We start from the raw sequence: 18,485 nt of genomic DNA, 5'->3' as shown, positions 1-18,485 counted from the left end.
AGGCTAATTTGGTCACCAGTGTAAGGAGCAGGTGGCTCTCTGTAGATGACTGTGAAATTACGGTTTGGTATGAAGTCCTTCTCTCTGACACTAGCAGGATCAGTCTTTGGTTGTAACTAAAAAAGTCAGTTTAAACAAGTACTCTTAGGGAATAGTACATACAGTTCTTAGCATTTAATTGGAAAAAATATATGTACATTTATTCTTCATTGAAACAGAGTGCCAGGTCTTTTCTCTGGAAACTGGCCTGCAGATTAGATTTCTGAGTTATCACAGCACTTGGGTCGCTCAATAGGTTAGGCATCTACCTTCGGTTCAGGTCATGACCCTGGGGTCCTGGGATGGAGTCCCGCATTGGGCTCCCTGTTCAGCAGGGAATTTCCTCCCATTGCCCCTTTCCCTGCTCATACTGTCTGTCTGTGTCTCAAATAAATAAAAAGAATCTTTAAAAAAAGCTTTCTATGTTGTCTTTTTTTGCATTCAGTTTCAGTTTCTTTAACTGAATTGAGTGAGAATCCTGTGATCACTCCCTCCCTGCCTGGTACTTGGTCATCTCACCCATACCTAACTTAGCAAAAATTTTCTTATTGATTTCTTTGTATCAAATCTTTCCAAAGTAGCTGTGTTAGTTTTCAAAAGAACAGTGATTTTTTTTTGCAGTCATATTTTGTTGGTTTACATAGTGTTTAATAAAAAGTAAGTGTAGGTGTCCTTAACTAGTTTGGGAATCATCACATTTGATTCTTGCTGACTAAACAGGTCATGGAGTAGCAGAGTCACAGGGGAATTAGATAGTAATTTATTGCCTCTAAGCATATAAGCCTACCAGGGTATCACAGTATTGTAAAGGGGAAACACAGGATAGCTAATCCTGTGAGACCAATACTTGGAAATAGGTTATGAAAGATTTGGAACATATGTTCAATGGGACACTCAGCATGCACGTAAAATATTAATAGAAATGTATGTGTTTTATGTAAAGACATTCAAGTTATATTTTTAGATGGGAATTTTTTTTTAAAAGAATGGGTTTTTATTTTTTATTTTTTTATTCTTTTTTTAAGATTTTATTTATTTATTTGACAGAGAGAGAGAGAGGTCACAAGGAGGCAGAGAGACAGGAAGAGAGAGGGGGGAAAGTAGGCTCCCAGCTGAGCAGAGAGCCTGATGTGAGGCTTGATCTCAGGACCCTGAGATATGACCTGAGCTGAAGGCAGAGGCTTAACCCACTGAGCCACCCAGGTGCCCCTAGATGGGAAATAGTTTAGAAGAGCATGAATATTTGTGTGTGTGTGTGTACACATATGTGTGTGTACACACATACATAGAGAAGGTCTGGGGTTTCCATTCAAGATGGAAAAAACCCTACAACTAGCTGAGTGACTCCTACACATTAGGTGAGTAAGGAAAAAAACCTATGTTGAAGTAAGAATCAGTCTTGCCACAAACCCCACCCCTGGTACAGCGACCTGGGATTGGGAGGGTACTCAAAACCCCAGGCTTCTCCCTGAGGAGCAAAGGGTTTGAGCCCCACTTCTGGCACCCCAACTTCCAAGACGTACATCTAAGAGACAAGACCCCAAAACATCCAGCTTTGAAAGCCATCAGAGCTTGCACCCATGAGACCCACAAGGCTAGAGCAAACTGAGAAACAGTTCTTAAAGCAGTCGCCCGCGAATAGACTGACCCACCCTGGAACTCAGCACAGAAGCAGCAGACTGAAATGGGTTCAGATTTCTGTGAAAGAGGCTCATTTGCTTATCTTAAAGCCCTGAGGGGCAGGCATCTAATTTAACCTGGATCTGGGAGCCTAGTAAGGTATTCTCCAAAGATGGAGCTGATGGGTACCATCTTTGCGCTGTCCCTCTACCTCGCTTCTGCTTTCTGGTATCTCCTGGAAAGGAGCTTGAATGCTCGTATGATGCCCCGAGGTTTGCAGTTGCTACCCAGGGTATACCTCTAGATCACCTGGCTCTAGCGGCCAACAAGACTCACACTCACGGTAGTGAGTATCACAGTATTTACAACAACCAAGACTTGGAAATAACTAAAGTGTCCACCAACGGGGTGAATGGATAAAGAAAATGTGTGTGTATACAATGGAATATTACTCAACCATAAAAAGAAGGAAGTCTTGCCATTTGCAACAACATGGATGGACCTTGAGGATATTGTGCTGAGTGAAATAAGTCAGACAGAGAAAGAGAAATACTGTATGATCTCCCTCACATGTGGAATCTAAAAAACAAAACAAAATGAAGTCATAGAGAACAGATTGGTGGTTGCCAGAGGCGAGGTTGTGGAGGAAATAGATGAAGGGGTCCAGTGGTATAAACTTCCAGTTAATAAGATAAGCCTTGGGGATGTAATGTACATCATAGTGACTGTAGTAAATAATACTGTGTATTATTGTATATTAATTTTATTATTTTTTATTAGAAATATGTATTATTAGCCCCAGGGTTACAGGTCTGTGAATTGTCAGGCTTACACACTTCCCAGCACTCACTGTAGTACATACCTTCCCCAATGTCCACAACCCCACCACCCTCTCCCTACACCCCTCCCCCCAGCAACCCTCAGTTTGTTTTGTGAGATTAAGAGTCTCTTATGGTTTGTCTCCCTCCCAATCCAATCTTTTTTTTTTTAAGATTTTATTTATTTATTGGACAGACAGAAATCACAAGTAGGCAGAGAGGCAGGCAGAGAGAGAGGAGAAAGCAGGATCCCCGTTGAGCAGAGAGCCCGATGTGGGGCTCAATTCCAGGACCGTGTGATCATGACCTGAGCCGAAGGCAGAGGCTTTAACCCACTGAGCCACCCAGGTGCCCCCCTCCGAATCCAATCTTGTTTCATTTTTCCTTCCCTACCCCCACACCCCCCACTTTGCCTCTCAAATTCCTCATATCAGGGAGATTGTATGATAATTGTCTTTCTCTGATTATTTCACTCAGCATACCCTCTAGTTCCATCCAGGTCATTGCACATGGCAAGATTTCATTTCTTTTGATGGCTGCATAGTATATTATATATATATATATATTTTTTTTAAGATTTTATTTATTTATTTGACATAGATCACAAGTAGGAAGAGAGGCAGGCAGAGAGAGAGGAGGAAACAGGCTCCCTGCTGAGGAGAGAGCCTGATGTGGGGCTCGATTCCAGGACCCTGGAATCATGACCTGAGCCGAAGGCAGAGGCCTTAACTCACTGAGCTACCCAGTGCCGTATATTATTATATATTTAAAGTTGCTAAAGCTTAAGAGTTCTTAGCACAAGAAAAAAATGTGTATGTTTGGTGATGGATGTTAACTAGTCTTAGGGTGATCATTTCACAACAGATAAAAATATGGAATTTTTATGTTGTACGCCTGAAACTAACATGTGTCCATTATATGTCAGTTTCTTTAAAAAGTAATTGATATTTTATTTTTTAAAAAATTATTTATTTATTAGACAGAGATCACAAGTAGGCAGAGAGGCAGGCAGAGAGAGAGACAGGGAAGCAGGCTCTCTGCTGAGCAGAAAGCCCAATGCGGGGCTTGAACCTATAACCCTGGGATCATGACCTGAGCTAACGACAGAGGCCTTAACCCACTGAACCAGCCAGGCACCCCAAAAGTAATTTATATTTTAAAGAGAAAGACTAGGGCACCTGGGTGTCTCAGTCAGTTAAGCATCTGCCTTCGGTTGAGATCTTGATTTCAGGGTCTTGGAATGAACCCTGGCATCAGGCTCCCAGCTCAGCAGAGAGCCGGCTTCTCCCTCTGCCCCTCCTCCCACTTGTTCTCTCCATCTCTCTCTCTCAAATAAATAAAATTAAAAAAAAAAAAAAAAAGTAAAGAGAAAGACCAAAGCAAAGTCTGGAAGGATGTTAATCGCTGTGTTAAATAGTGAAGAAAAATAAATATTAACAGTGCTTAACTGCAGAGCATTAGAGAGTGGGTGATTTTTTTTTCTCTCTCTTACATAAGTATTTCTTGGTTGGTTGAAAGTTTGACAGTGAACATTTTTTACTTTTAAAATTAAGAAGAAGGGGCGCCTGGGTGGCTCAGGGGGTTAAGCCTCTGCCTTCGGCTCAGGTCGTGATCTCAGGGTCCTGGGATCGAGCCCCACGCATCAGGCTCTCTGCTCAGCGAGGAGCCTGCTTCCCACTTCTCTCTCTCTGCCTGCCTCTCTCCCTACTTGCGGTCTCTCTCTCTGTGTCCAATAAATAAATAAAAACTTTAAAAAAAATAAAATTAAATTAAGAAGAAAAAGCTGTTTCTATTTTGAGAAGAGCCTCTTTGAAATGTATAATTAAAAGAAATAAAATGCCTGTAGAGTTAGGCAACTGGAGAGAATGGTCTTGGTGAGGGGCTCCCTTTCCCATAATCTTAGGAAGTGAGCAGACCCCCTGATGTCCCTGTGTGTGTTCCCCTGCAGTAATACAGCCTCTTATTCTTTCTCTGATCTTAATTTTTCTATGTAAAATGTGGTATCAGTGCAATCATTTTTTCTCTCTGGTTTGATTTTCAGGAAGATTTCGATGTTGATCACGTTGTGTCTGACTGTAGGAAGCGTGTCCAGCTGGAGGAACTAAGAGGAGATCTGGAACTCTACTATAAACTTTTAAAACAGCCATGGTTGAGCTCATCAACAAGGATTATGCAGATTTTGTCAACCTTTCCACAAACTTGGTAAACCTGAAATTCACAAGTCCTATACACACACACACACACACACACACATTTTCTCTCTCCTTCATATTTATTAAAAGGGCAGAGTTTTTAGAAACCTTTCAGTTGATTACCCCACCAACCCCACCAGAAACTTGAAGAAATTACCAATTTCATTAATAAAAGAACTAAACTTTTTGGAATACATTTTTTTGTTTGTTTTAGTTTTTATTCATTTAAGGTTGCTCTAGTTTGATTATGTTTCAAATTCATTAGTCAACAGTGAAAAGTAAAGGATAATAATACCCAAGGGGTTGTTTTATTAGTTGCTAAGTCCTGAAGTCTTCCTTGATTTAGACTAATTTGTAGGAGCAAATGTCCACCACTCTTACAATGTTTAATTTACTCCCAGGTATATCTGTTAGCCAGAGCTAGGTTGAGGGAACATTGGCCAATATTGATATTTTAAAAGTTTGGTTTTATAAAAATATAAGAATGATTTGCAGTGAGCTTATCAATTGTTTGTAAAAGCTGTTTAGAAATGTTGAATTTTGGGGCGCCTGGGTGGCTCAGTGGGTTAAGCCGCTGCCTTCGGCTCAGGTCATGATCTCAGGGTCCTGGGATCGAGTCCCACATCGGGCTCTCTGCTCAGCAGGGAGCCTGCTTCCTCCTCTCTCTCTGCCTGCCTCTCTGCCTACTTGTGATCTCTGTCTGTCAAATAAATAAATAAAATCTTAAAAAAAAAAAAGAAATGTTGAATTTTGTTACTTGGCAGAAAAGTCTCCTTGTTGATGCTTCATTTTGTTTTAAATCTGTTTGTCCAGAGAAGCACAGAAAGTTGCAGCTTCGTGGGAATTTCAAGAAGCATTAAAATTAATGATGCACATTTGCTTTTGGGAAATATACCACTAAGATAAATATCCCAATAGGATTTAAAACCTAGAAAATTTTACTTCTGTTTAATTTCTATTTTTCTCAAGGCTTATAATAATGTTTAAGAGAGACGTAGCCCGTGCTCGCTTCGGCAGCACATATACTAAGAGAGACGTAGCCCGTCAGACTTTCACATCAGCTGGCTGAGTATCATCAATTACAGACAGAGAACTGTTTACCTTCTGTGAAAATTTTTCACATTCATTTAAAATGTCATCTAAAGGCAAATTGTTCTTAAGGAAACTTTCGTTTCTCATGACTTCCCTTATTTTTATAGTTCCATGTATTTCAACAGATTTTTTTCATATTCTATGAACAACATTAATGGCCAAATAACACTTCTGTTGTTTAGCTAGTTATGTAGCAAAATACGGTTGTGCCAAAAAAATAACTTAAATCTGGTACTGCTTTGATCGTTAAATAGATACGTCACTATTACTTCTTATCGTGATGTGTTTGTGCCAACCTGGTTTTGCCTTTAGGTTGGCATGGACAAAGCCCTCAATGAACTTTCTGTGCCTTTGGGACAGTTATGAGAAGTTCTGGTAAGTCCCCAATTAATGAAAACAGTCTGCTGTGACGCCTGTTGTCCTCGTCGGCTTTTCTCTAAGAATTCTTTTCATCTGTTAGTTTGGTGGTACTGGTGGTTGTATTTTAACGGTTCATGATTATAATATTCACCTTCAGAAGAGTTGTAAATGATTTTGTTTTTGCATATGCTAAAAACCTAAAAAAACATGTTCGATTTGAAGAAGACATATTCTCAGAGTAGACAACCTTAAAATGTCAGGGGAGAGGAAGCATATTTCCAAATTCAACTTATTAATGCCACTTTGGTCATATGTAAGTGGTTTCTAACTTACGAATGACTTGTATTTTAACAGTTTGTAATCTTGTAAATATCCCCCCCCACCCCACGTAATCTACATGTGGTTAGGTTCCTGGGCTGATCTACAAAAACTGTGTAATCCCTAATGGAACTGAAGGATAATATAAATAAAATGTAATACTTAATAAATGTTACATTTGCATGTTCTCTCAGAAAAATCTCTGTTGTGGGAATGGGACTCCCCACCTCTAAGCCATTGGGAATAGGAACTCCACCTGGGTGAACAGTGGAGGGGCAGTTGTGGCATCACTTCTAACAGAAAACTGTGCTGCCCTGTCTCCCCCCCCCACCCCCCCCCGTCTGTGTCTGGTGCCCTGACTTACGGCCTCTGTCCGTTCTGATGCCCTGTCGTAAATTTGTCATAAACTGCACCATCCTTCCTTGTCTGTCTCCTCTAGCTTGAGTGGCCTCGTGCATCCCTCCGCTAAGACAGTGCCTGCATCCTAGAGAGAATATAAAGAGAACATAATTTAAGGGAAGACACAGTACATGGTTAGAACCAAGAAAAATGCGGAGTAATGGAAATATCAGTGCTGAGAAGCCTAGGGGAGGGGCAGGCAGGAAAGAGTTCGTGAAACAGGTAAAAATCTTGAGTTGTGCCTTGAGGTAGCCAATACTTTCCATGGTTTATGTCTCATTTGAATTTTACAAAATCTTGTTAAAGGTACTTTTCCTTGGAATGGAAGGGAATTTCGTGGTCCGCTGTTGGATTCCACACCAGCCGCTGTGGGGCTCTCCCACTGCCTCCTTGGTGTGCCTCTTCCTTCCGGGGCCTCATAGTGGTGTTGTTTCCCAAGCCTAGCCTTCCTTTGGCCTCCCACTCTTCTCTCCCTGGAGGCAGATTTGCTCTACTCACACAGCTCCCGTCCCACCTCACCCCCTGCCATCACTGTATCCCCTCCCTTTTCCATGGGCTGTTTTTATGGCCACTGTGGTCCTGCTCAGCCATAGGCCTGACCTGCCTTTCTGGTCCAAACTCTGAAGCTGTTCTGTGAGATTCTCAGACCTCTGAGGGATACGACTATATCTGTCTTTATTGTATCCCTGTGGGCTGCCACCATACTGACGTCCAGGAGGTGTTTCATAATGTTGATGGAGTGAATTAATTCACCTTCCTGTGGAATTTTTGTGATATGCCTACTTCATTCTAGTTGTTTCTGTTAACCTTTGTTTTGGCCCTAATTCCTAATTATCTCTTTATTCATTAGCTTCTGGACATGTTTCTCTACCTCTGTGCTCTGCCTTTTTCTGGTCTTCTGTTCTTCATTCTTGATTCCTGGTATTTCCATACCCACATTTCATCATCATGCATCAGTGCTTTGACATTCTCTCATTCTCCAAAATATGCAGAATCTAAAGACCTCATCTCAGTGAAGTTGGCCCTCCATTCCTATTTCTGCTTCTCTCCAGAAGGAAGCCTGCAGTGCACATGGCTGTATGCCTGTCTGACCCTGCCCCTGAGTGTGTGTGCACTTACATCTGCTCCCCATCCCCTCCCCACCTCGGCAGCTGTGTACACATGGCTTTCAGAGTCCGATTTGAGCCCCGTCGCATGTCCAGACTCTCCTGTACTTTGCTTCATATTATCTGTTCTCCATTCTAAGCCCCCTCATCCCCATAACTTTCACTGTATATATGTCATTCTTCTTCTGGCCATGCGACCCTGCCTTCGTGTCATTATGCCCCCAGATCATGAGTCCCCTCAACAGTAACTATGTCTGGTATATCATTTTTTTTTTTTGTCAATATCTGCATAGTACTGGAGCACAGGTATTAAGTTCTGTGGAATTGAATGAGATGTAGGAACTTGATGATGTGACAAAACAATGTCTGTAATACGTTTTATTTTTTATTCTTTTAAAGAGTCTCAGGTCATCAGTCAGTGAAGGAATTCGGGCAGTAGATGAACTAATGTGTAAACAACAGGACATAAGGAAGAAAAAGGTACCCTCCAGTAGATTTCTTATGCTGCATGCCAGTTGAAGCCCTCTCCCCTTTTCTCCACGAACTTGTCAGCACTATTCAGCTTTTTTTCAAAGCTCTCACGCATGTGCATTTTATGCATTACGTCATGTTATCTACCTGAAATAATAAGACAGAATTTCAGAGGTACCCACACAATCTCAAGATCACCCACTTTTTCCAGAACAAGAAACCGTGATAAATGTTGTCGGTGCAGCGCCTGACAGTTAACGACTGTATAAATTGTCAGCGGCCCTGTAAAGAAAATAGTCCTATATTAGAGACTAGGGGAGAAGTGGGCTTTCCAAAGCAAACTCAGGATTCTGCCGTAGGTTTGTTGTTATTTTCTGATCCTGTGTTCTTTATGTTCTGGTGTTAACTTTAATTTTTTCAATTCCCAGTAGTTAGCATGTGATGTTGGCTTAGTTTCAGGTGTGTGAGACAGGCAACGGCTCTGTACATCTGAGGGCTCACCCCGGGAGTGTGCCCCTTAGTGCTATCTCCAGTTTCAAGTGTCCCCGATGTCATTCATGATCATAACGATGTAGGGGCACAGTGGGCATTGGGAGTCTGGGCTTCTGACTCTCGCCTGCTGCTCTGTACTATGTTTTCTATGTGTATTATTAGCATATTTGTTAAAATCTCAGTGGGGAGAAAGCCTGTTTGAGGGACCTTCTGTTTAATTCGCCTCTGGATCTCCTCACAGCTTTTGTCCAAAGAATGCTTGTCATGCGCTTCCAGACAAAACAGTAAGCTTTATGAGAGCAGGGTGTATTTCTTGCTTTATTTTCTCGTGCCCCCCCCACCCCCACCCCCTGTCGGGATGAATGTCGAGCTCCCAGGGGTGTTCAGGAACTATTTATTGAATGGATGACTTTGTATTTTTTTGTTCTTTAAGGATGAGAGTTTTCATAATGTCCCTCAACCTCTTTGATAATATTTGTAGTGTAAAAGGTCTTTAGTGATTTGGTGCTTGGCCATATAGGTATATGCACATGTAAACTGAGAGGATCAGTACGATCGGAAGCCAAAGTTAAAACATGAATAAAGGGCCATAAGAAAACAAATGGAGGGGAGCCTGGTGGCTCAGTTGGTTAAACGTCCGACTCTTGATTTTGGCTCAGGTCATGATCTCAGGGTCATGAGATTGAGCCCCACATTGAGCTCTATGCTCAGCAGGATGTGTACTCGAGATTCTCTCTCTCCCTCTGCCCCTCCCCTGCACGTGCACATACAGTCTCTCTCTCTCTCAAATAAACAAATCTTTTTAAAAAAATAGGAAAGAAATGCCAATAGAAAGATTCAGGTTGGGGAAAAGAAGAAATAAGAGTATAGAATATGAGAAAGCAAAGTCTAGGGTTTTTTTTTTTTTTTTCTATATAAACTTGCAATAGAATATGGAAGTATGCTTATTCTAGAACTAAGATTTGCATTCTTGAGAATTCTTTGTTTCATAGAAATATTCAAAATATAGCATGCCCTATATATTTGAAGTTAACTTTTGGTCTTATATTTTCCTGCATTTGGCATGGGAAATAAAGATGATTAAGAGTAAAGATGGTGACGTTTTTTCTTTGCTTAATTTTTATTTTTATAGATGTGTGTGTTGATGCTTATACAAGTTATTTGATCAGTTGAAAAGATTGAAAAAATCTTAAATTCACAAAGTTCTAAAGAAACCTCTGCACTAGAAGCAAGCAGGTAAGCATTTTTTTTTTTAACTAAGTAGCACATAAATTAATACTTCACATCCAGTCTAATTAGGCGGGGACGGCTTAGTTAGAATTCATTTCTAAACAAGAAGAAAATCCAGGTTTGTGGCTAGAATGTAGCTCCAGGAGAGTGGAGAGCATGAAATGGTGAAATCTATAACACGTTCCTATAAACCCTTTGGTTATAGACCACAGTTCCAACACGTCATTATGCTTGCAGTGGAAAAGTATATTTGGAACCACCTTCCCTGAGGACTAGCAAAGTCCTGTTGATCTTTAAGGCATACCTACCATTCATCTTGGTTTTTCTCCATCTCATTTTTTTTCCTAGACATGCCCAGAGTATTACCATTGATGTATTTTGCACCAGCATTATATTATTATGAAACAGTATAGGGCACATCCAGTTGAAATTTACAAACAGGAAAGAAAAAGCTTATGAAATAGGAAAAAGATGATGGCTCTCTTTGTTATACTGTGATTGTCTTGTTCCCTTCCTGGTGTGAATTTTCAATCAGCCAGGGTAGATGAGTGACTCAGAAAATGAGTAGTTAGGTCCTGTCAGCACCGTGAGACACACAGTGGTGCAGTGGGAGTAGCCCGGGCTGGTTCTGCACATACCAGCTGGGCTGCCTGCGTCAAGGTCGCATGGTGCCCTGCGTGCCCTGCGTGCTCTGTTATGTGAGGCTAACAGTCCCTCCCCCTGCAGGCGGAGTTAGGTTTCTAAATTTTAGGAATTAAGGTTTTAGATTTGGAAGGAACTTGAGAGACCATATGCTCCACATGTCTCATGATGGAGATTAAGAACGGACACATCCCAAAGGAAGCGATTCTCTGGTCCTAGGTCTCTGCCCCCTTTCACATCAAGGCATTCAACTAAGTGGTCAGCCTCCACTGTGCTTGTGTCTCTAGCCCGTTGCACTCGTGCTTCTGCCCCGTTCGTCCACACTTAGCAGACAGTCTGTACGCGGCCCTTCTGCAGCCCATGTGTCTCCAGCGGCTCTGCTTTGCTGCAGCCCTTGGCAGCACCTGCAGCCCCTCCGGCCATGTCCACGTTCGGCCCCTGGGGAGCTGGCCTTCCAGTGTTCTTCCCGTCTTTGCTGTTGCTGCTGTGCTCCTCGGATAGAAACACCTCAGTGAGCTCTGTGTCTACAATCCTGTCCCTTTGCAGCACTGTCCTTGATAAACAGATATTGTGCGCTTTCTTGCTCAGAATTACCTTGGAGGACTTTTTTCTCCAGAAGAGTAGCTCTGAGCTCTGGAGTCAGGAAAGCCAGAGCAGAGTCAGCGCACGGTAAATCCATCATGCTCTTCTAGGCCCAGAAATGCCGAGATAAGGATAAATAGGAAATGCGCATGGGATCAGTCAGTAGAGGTTGGGATTAGGCTTCTTCATTGGTCATGCCCAGCGCCTGCCTTCCCTCCACACCAGTTCTGATGCTCTGGGACGGAGCACACCGTGGCAGGTCTCCAGACATTTTTGGGTTTCCTTACAGTGTGTTTCCTCACTACCTGACTGCCCATCCTCAGATGTGGGATGCCTCATAGAGCCCAGCAGGGGCTTTGGGGTCTTTGTTGTGTTTTTTTTTTTTTCTTTCACTGTTCGGCTTCCTTTTGAATGGGGTTGACACTTTCTAATGTGGGGGGCAAGAGGGAAGTGTATCCAGTCCACTTGATGGCAGATGCACTGTGAGTGATTTCTCACCAGCTCCAGGAGCACCGAGCTTGCTCTTTCTGCCGTTGGGTAAATGTAAACTTGGAGTCCGCTGCTCTGAGCGATTTCCCAGGTTGCTGCTAGGCGGTCAGTTTTAGCTGATTGAGGAGACAGCAGTAGTTGGTACTGGGGAGGTACTTGGGAGGGAGAATGAGGCAGGCAGAGAAGAGGGGGATTCGCGTATGAACGGTAGGACAGGGCAAGAGAGAGGAGGGGGTTAGAGAATGGGAGAAGAAGGGAGAAGAAGGGCACGAATGGGAGAGCCCGAGGAACGTGGTGGAAACATGCAGTTGTACCCACACTGACCTAAAATAGCTCCATCCCCTTGCCTGGGCCCTGTGGCCCGGGCCAGGCTGCATCGGTGGCTTCTATGACCTCCCCGCTCCTCACCCCTCGCACCTGGGGCCTGCTGCACAGACAGTTTGTCCTGAAAATTGATGGCGTGCAGGTGCAGGTGCCTGAGCGCTGTAAGGCATGGGGGGCGGTGGGGGTGGCAGGTTTTAACTTTGGGAATTACACTTCTCTAATTGTCTCTACTAGCCCTCTCTGGACTAGAGAGATTTTGGAGAGAATTGCCACAGAATTTAACCAGTTACAGTTTCATGCTGTTCAGAGCAAAGGCATGCCTCTTCTGGACAAAGTAAGACCAGTAAGTGTTGGTTTCGATTTTCAATTTGCTGTTTGCGAATTTCCTGGATGATTTTGATTTGACCTAGCATTGCCCCCTGATAATTGCTACTTTACAGGATTTTGAAGCTAGCTTTGAATTTTTTTTTTTCAGTATCTCCTGCTTGGGACCCTTCTTCCATTATGTCACACTAGATAGATTTTGTGTAAAGACACAAGCGTAGTCTCCAAACTATGCAAGTAAAATTAATTCTGAATTACATGTAACTTGACACATCATATGATGTAGTCGGAGTTCATTTATCCAAAGCCCTTGACTGGGTTTAAATGCACGTTTGTCAGATTTACTCCGTAGCTTAAGAGGCAAATAACTTTTTGTCATTCCGTAATTGTCTAAACTTCACTTTGATGAAGCCGACTTACTTTCAAAGAAATCATACGGAGGGGACGCCTCAGTGGCTCGGTCAGTTAAGCCACTGCCTCTGGCTTAGGTCATGATCCCAGGGTCCTGGGATCAAGTCCCACCTTGGGCTCCTTGTTTGGCAGGAAGCCTGCTTCTCTTTCTGCCTATGCCTCCTTATGTGCTTGTGCTCTCTCTCGACAAATAAATAAATAAAAACCTTTAAAAAAGAAAGAAAGAAAGAAAGCAATCATGGGGAGAAGAGATTCATTGTTATTCTCTAGGAAATGTTGGGATTTTAATCTTACATATATTCTGGTAGAATTAGAGGCTCGATTTATATATATAACACATATGTATATAAATTATACACATATATTGGAGCTTTTAGAAACTGTTGTGCCTGGACCTTCTTTCCTGGTCTCTCTGTTCTTGCAGCGTATAGCCCACATTACGGCCATGCTGCAGCAGTCCCTGGGAGGCCTGTTGCTAGAAGGGCTTCAGACTTCCAATGTGGACATCATACGGCACTGCCTCCGGACTTAAGCTACATTTGACAAGACACGGGATGCAGAGGCGTTCGTTGGTCAAGTACTGGTGAAACTGTACATGGATGAGGTTTGTGCTCCCATGCACCTCATTCCACAAACACAGAGCATCTAATCTGGCTTCGTTTCTTGACTGGGTGCGAGAGAGCTCAGGGCTCTTCCTTGAAGATGCTCTTAGTTCCTGCTCTTCTGGATGTAAGAAAAGGTTGGTCCCGCTTGGAGCCCATCAGCATGGCAGGAATCAGGCATGCGCTCTTTTCTCTTCCAGTGATGCCATAACTCAGGGATCATCTTAATTTAGTAGGGGTGAGGGACTTGCCTCGGAAGAAGGTACGGATCAGAACATTTTCAGGCCAATTTCCATTTCCATAAGTTATACGTTAATGAAGTTGCTGAAAAGCGTGACCCCACCAAGGCGCCCGTGCCCACTGGAGGAGCTGGAAGACAGCTCTGTGCGCAGGGAAAGTCTGTGAGGGGAGGCGTCTTCGCAGAATTGATGTGGCTTAAGTCTTGAAGACCATGGGGGAGTTTGCCAGGCTAGGAAGGTGGGAGGGAGGGAATATTCAAAGATAAAGGGCTTTGAAGGGCGAGTTAGCGGGGTAGTACCTTAAGTCCGGAACTTGGTTACCCAGTGTTCTTGACCTATAAGGATACAGTTAAATATAGGGAGTCAGTGTATCCTGCCTCTGAGCAGCCGTAGTATGGGCTGCACCATGTGAGACCACCAGCAATCAGCAGCTTCCAACGTAGAGAGCATTGGTTTCATCTAGTTCAGGCTGACAGAAGTTATGAAGCCAGTCTCAGCGTTTGAGGGCTTTCTTCCAGTCACCTGCCAGTGCGAGTGTTCTTTCTGTCCGGTAAGTATAAAGCTACCCACCATGACTTCAGGATGAAAGGCTTCCAGTTTTAAAACGAGACAGTATCCCAGTGATAGAAGTGAAATTGAAGGATTAATTTCAGTAATCTTCTCAGCTTCATTAAGACTACTAAAAGTAAATGATCTGTCAGTTCTTTGTATGTATCCTATTATAGTTCATAGCTCTCTCTGTGGGGGTGAAAAAGATTACATTATTCTTTGTCACTAAGTGAAAATATTTTAGTTGTTTAATTTATGCCCTTTTCATTGAACTGAATCTAATATGCTAAATTAGGGAAGTACTTTACGTTTCCGTGTCGTTAAGTGAACTGTGGCCACGTTTGTATTTTAAGTTTGTATGCTTGTCATTCACCTCCTCCAACTCAGCCTCACCAAAAAAATAAAATACTAAAGCAAAATAAGATGTGTTTTCTTCCATCACTTTCCATCTCAGCCCTTCCCTGTTCTGGAGACGGTAGAGGATAAGGCCAGGGTGAAGATGGTACAGAGCTGTTGTCTGCAGATACAGTATTTTGCTTTTAAGCTCAGAAGGGAAGCAAATGAGTGTGTGTGATGTTTTAGCTTCAGGCCAGTCTCTGTCCCTCAGCCTCTGTGTCCCCCAGGGTTGGAGCAGTATTCCCAAATCCCGGGACCTAGATTTTCATGCCATTGTTACTTACCTCCTGTTTAGAAAGCATACTGAGTGGGGAGGAGGAAGAACGAAGTGCATTTGTAAGGTTTACTCGATTCTTTTCTCTGTAGTGTATAGTTCATACTTCTCTTTTAGGTGCTTTAAAAACAAACAAAAACACAAACAAACAAACAAACAAATAAAATAAAACGCTCTTCCTTCTGCTAGGTGATTGTAGAGCAGATCGTTGAGTCTCATCCGGACGGCCTGAAGATCATGTATGCTAATAAGCTCCTGGAGTTCGTTCCTCACCACTGCCGCCTTCTTCGAGAGGTCACAGGAGGAGCCATCTCAAGGTGACGTAAAATGCTGTGTATGCACCTGAGCTCAGTTTAGTGACCACCTGTCACCTCCTCATGTGCCGCTGATCCCTGGCTGTCCTGTCTGACCCGGGAACGTGGGAACGTGTGCTCTTCCCTATTTGTTACCAGTGCTGTGAGGCAGGTGTCGCTTGCCTGGGTTTACAGGGAAGGGAATGAAGAGTGTGGACGAATCTCAACGGTGACATTTGTGTGACTCCAGAGCCTCTGCTTTTCTCTTGTCTATACTTTCTCCTTAACCAGGTTCAAAATCAGAATTGGTTTCCTTCCATTATTGTGATGTCATCATCGGTCTAGAAATACCAATTCATTTTAATTCAACACGTTTTATACTGATGGCAATTAAAGTCATGTTCGGTTTTCCCTCCCTCTCTTATTTCATTTCCATGGCTTTCCATTTCTGTTTCATGAATATCCCATTACCTTCCACCATCTCCGTCATCCCAGTCCAGACCTTTGTCGCCTTTTGTTCGAGGGTAGCGGGCTCTCCCCACCTGGTCTCCCAGCTCCACCTGTCCCTCTTCATTGCAGCCTTCAGCTGTCCCACCTGCCCAGAGCTCTGCAGCCTTCCTGAGTCGCTCGTGGCTTCTCATCGCCCACAGAGGAGCATCCAGTCTTCCTGCGCAACCTGTGACCCTTGGTGCTGGAGTCCTAGTGGTTCTCCGCTGTAGAACTTTTTACTGTGGAACTTTCCCCCATACCACTATGGGTCTTGGCCAGACAGGAGCGCTTGACCTTCCCTAACACACCTGGTACAGAAGATCCCTGACTTCACCTTGGTTCAGTTTATGGTTTTTTGACTTTTTATAATAGTGCAGAAGTGATATGCATTTAGTTTGGATCTTTTCCCAGGCTGGCGATCTACAGTAGGGTCCTCTTTTGTAATGCTGGGCAGGGGCAGCGAGCACAGCCCCCAGGCAAACCACGTGATCACGAGGGTCAGCAACCAACACACTTGAACCGTCCTGTTCTGGCTTTCAGTGCACTGTTCAGTAAGTTACATGAGATACCAGACATTTTATTGTGAAATAGGCTTTGTGTTAGAGGATTTTGCCCAATTGTGCAATACTGTAAGTTTCTCAACACATTTAAGTTAGGCGGGGCTAAGCTCTGATGTTCAGTCGCTTAGGTGTTTTCCATGCATTTTCAACTAAAGAGATTTCCAGCTGAACAATGGGTTTATTAGAAGCCGAGGCCGTCATAAGCTGAGGAACATCTGTCTATACTGTGCGCCTCTGTGTTTTCCTTCATTGCTTCCTGTCTCATATCCCTTTGTCTTTCTGTTGATCTGTCACTCCACATGAAGCTCCAGTCAAATACAACTTCTTTTGTTTTTAGGTTATTTATTTATTTACTTATTAGAGAAAGCATAAGCAGAGGGGGAGGCAAGGAGTATAGCAAGCTCCCCACTGAGCAGGGAGCCCAATGTGGGACTCGATCCCAGGACCCTGAGATCATGAACTGAGCCACCCAAGCGCCCCCAGGCTATGGTTATTTCAAGAAAAAGTCCTATTTGTGAATTCTTCATCTAGTGAAGATGAATTAAAATCAGAAAGTCAACTCTGCCACCTTTAAAAACCCAGGAACAAAAAAAAATTCCACGACCAGGTATAACCCTATACAATTTTTAAATTGGAGAACGACTTTGACCAATAAACCAGGGCTTAGTTCATGAGACTATGTCAATGAGCTTATACCATCCCATGTCCTCGTCAAACCCTCATGTCTGGGAGATGGAGGGACATCTTCATCTTCAGAGCTACTATTAGTGAAAAAGGTGGAGACAATACTGACTGAGTCCCTCCTTCAGCAGGAGAGCCAAAAACACCTTGCCCCTCCATAATCCCAAATGAAAATAAACATCTCAGGGCACCTGGGTGGGTTAAGCTTCTGCCTTTGGCTGGGATCGAGCCCCACGTCGGGCTCTTTGCTCAGCGGGGAGCCCACTTCCCTCCTTCTCTCTCTGCCTGCCTCTCTGCCTACTTGTGATCTCTGTCTGTCAAATAAATAAAATAAATAAAATCTTTAAAAAAGAAAAGAAAAGAAACATCTCATTTTACTAGTGTGCAGCAGTGACTATGCAGGAGAAATTATTATTATATTATTATTATTATTAAATGATATTATTATTATTATTATTGTACCATATTGTTAACCTTTTGAATTCGGACACCTAAAATTTTTAATAAAATATGAAGGCCTTTTTTTTTTAAGATTTTATTTATTTGAAAGACAGAGATCACAAGTAGGCAGAGAGGCAAGCAGAGAGAGGACGAAGCAGGCTCCCCACTGAACAGAGAATCCGATGCGGGGCTTGATCCCAGGACCCTGGGATCATGACCTGGGCTGAATGCAAGAGGCTTTAGCCCACTGAGCCACAAAGGCGCCCCATGAAGGCTTTTTTTTGTTTTTTTAAAGATTTTACCTATTAATTTGACAGAGAGATCACAAGTAGGCAGAGAGGCAGGCAGAGAGAGAGAGAGGAGGAAGCAGGCTCCCCGCTGAGCAGAGAGCCCGACGTGGGACTCGATCCCAGGACCCTGGGATCATGACCTGGGCTGAAGGCAAGAGGCTTTAGCCCACTGAGCCACCCAGGTGCCCCATGAAGGTTTTTTTTTAAAGAAAAAAAACTTCAGACTATATCTTTATCCTAGAAGTTCCCCCTACAACTGGCTTCTGTCTTGGCCAACATTTAGCCATTCAGATAAAGTCCGTATTTAGTGCTTCGTGTGTATGCATGTGTAAAATAAGAGGACAGTCATAAATCTTTAAGATTGTGTATAATAACCGTGAAATAAGGATTCTTGATACACAAGGTCTCGCCTGGGGAAAACAGTTGGAGAACAGTATGCAGTTTTCAAATGACGGAGAGGAAATACGCATTCGGTTATGAGAAAGGGAAGGAGAACAAGACCAAATATTAATAAAAGGGAAAAAAGCATTTTCTGCCATCTTTCCGTGCCATAGTAACAGTGTGAACAAATGTCCCACAGATCTCCTAAAGAACATTAACACTGCTGAAAGGGGGGGCGAAGGCCAGGTTCTTAGGAGGCCCTGCACCAAAGTCATCGTCCCGTTTCCTCACTGTGATGACGAAGCATGAGTACATTGGCAAATTTGAAATTATTGATGACCACAGAGCTGGGAAAACTGCTGTGAACCTCACGGGCAAGTT

At 43.2% G+C, this 18,485-nt stretch overlaps 1 protein-coding gene across 8 annotated transcripts in view; it reads left to right on the top strand.

Moving 5' to 3' along the window:
• Positions 1-18,485, top strand: part of LOC131810244 (conserved oligomeric Golgi complex subunit 2-like) — a 58,279-nt gene that overhangs the window by 15,642 nt on the left and 24,152 nt on the right. For 3 of the 8 annotated variants that reach the window (XR_009345492.1, XR_009345488.1, XR_009345493.1), the window contains exons 2-8: positions 4,519-4,679; positions 6,074-6,136; positions 8,344-8,424; positions 10,040-10,143; positions 12,409-12,517; positions 13,334-13,513; positions 15,159-15,286. Coding sequence is in view for 2 of the 8 variants with exons in the window: in XM_059137947.1 (XP_058993930.1) it covers positions 4,519-4,679; positions 6,074-6,140 (228 nt within the window). In the remaining 6 variants the exon portion in view is untranslated. Of the gene's footprint in view, positions 1-4,518; positions 4,680-6,073; positions 6,610-8,343; positions 8,564-10,039; positions 10,144-12,408; positions 12,518-13,333; positions 13,514-15,158; positions 15,287-15,841; positions 16,656-18,485 lie in introns of those variants that run through there. The other 5 variants (XR_009345491.1, XR_009345489.1, XR_009345490.1 and 2 more) reach the window with 5 other exon arrangements.

The sequence above is a fragment of the Mustela lutreola genome, chromosome 10, assembly GCF_030435805.1.
Source record: "Mustela lutreola isolate mMusLut2 chromosome 10, mMusLut2.pri, whole genome shotgun sequence".
Classification (NCBI taxonomy): domain Eukaryota; kingdom Metazoa; phylum Chordata; class Mammalia; order Carnivora; family Mustelidae; genus Mustela; species Mustela lutreola.
The sequence above is the reverse complement of the archived record's forward strand: the minus strand, read 5'-3'. Positions and strand labels throughout refer to the sequence as shown.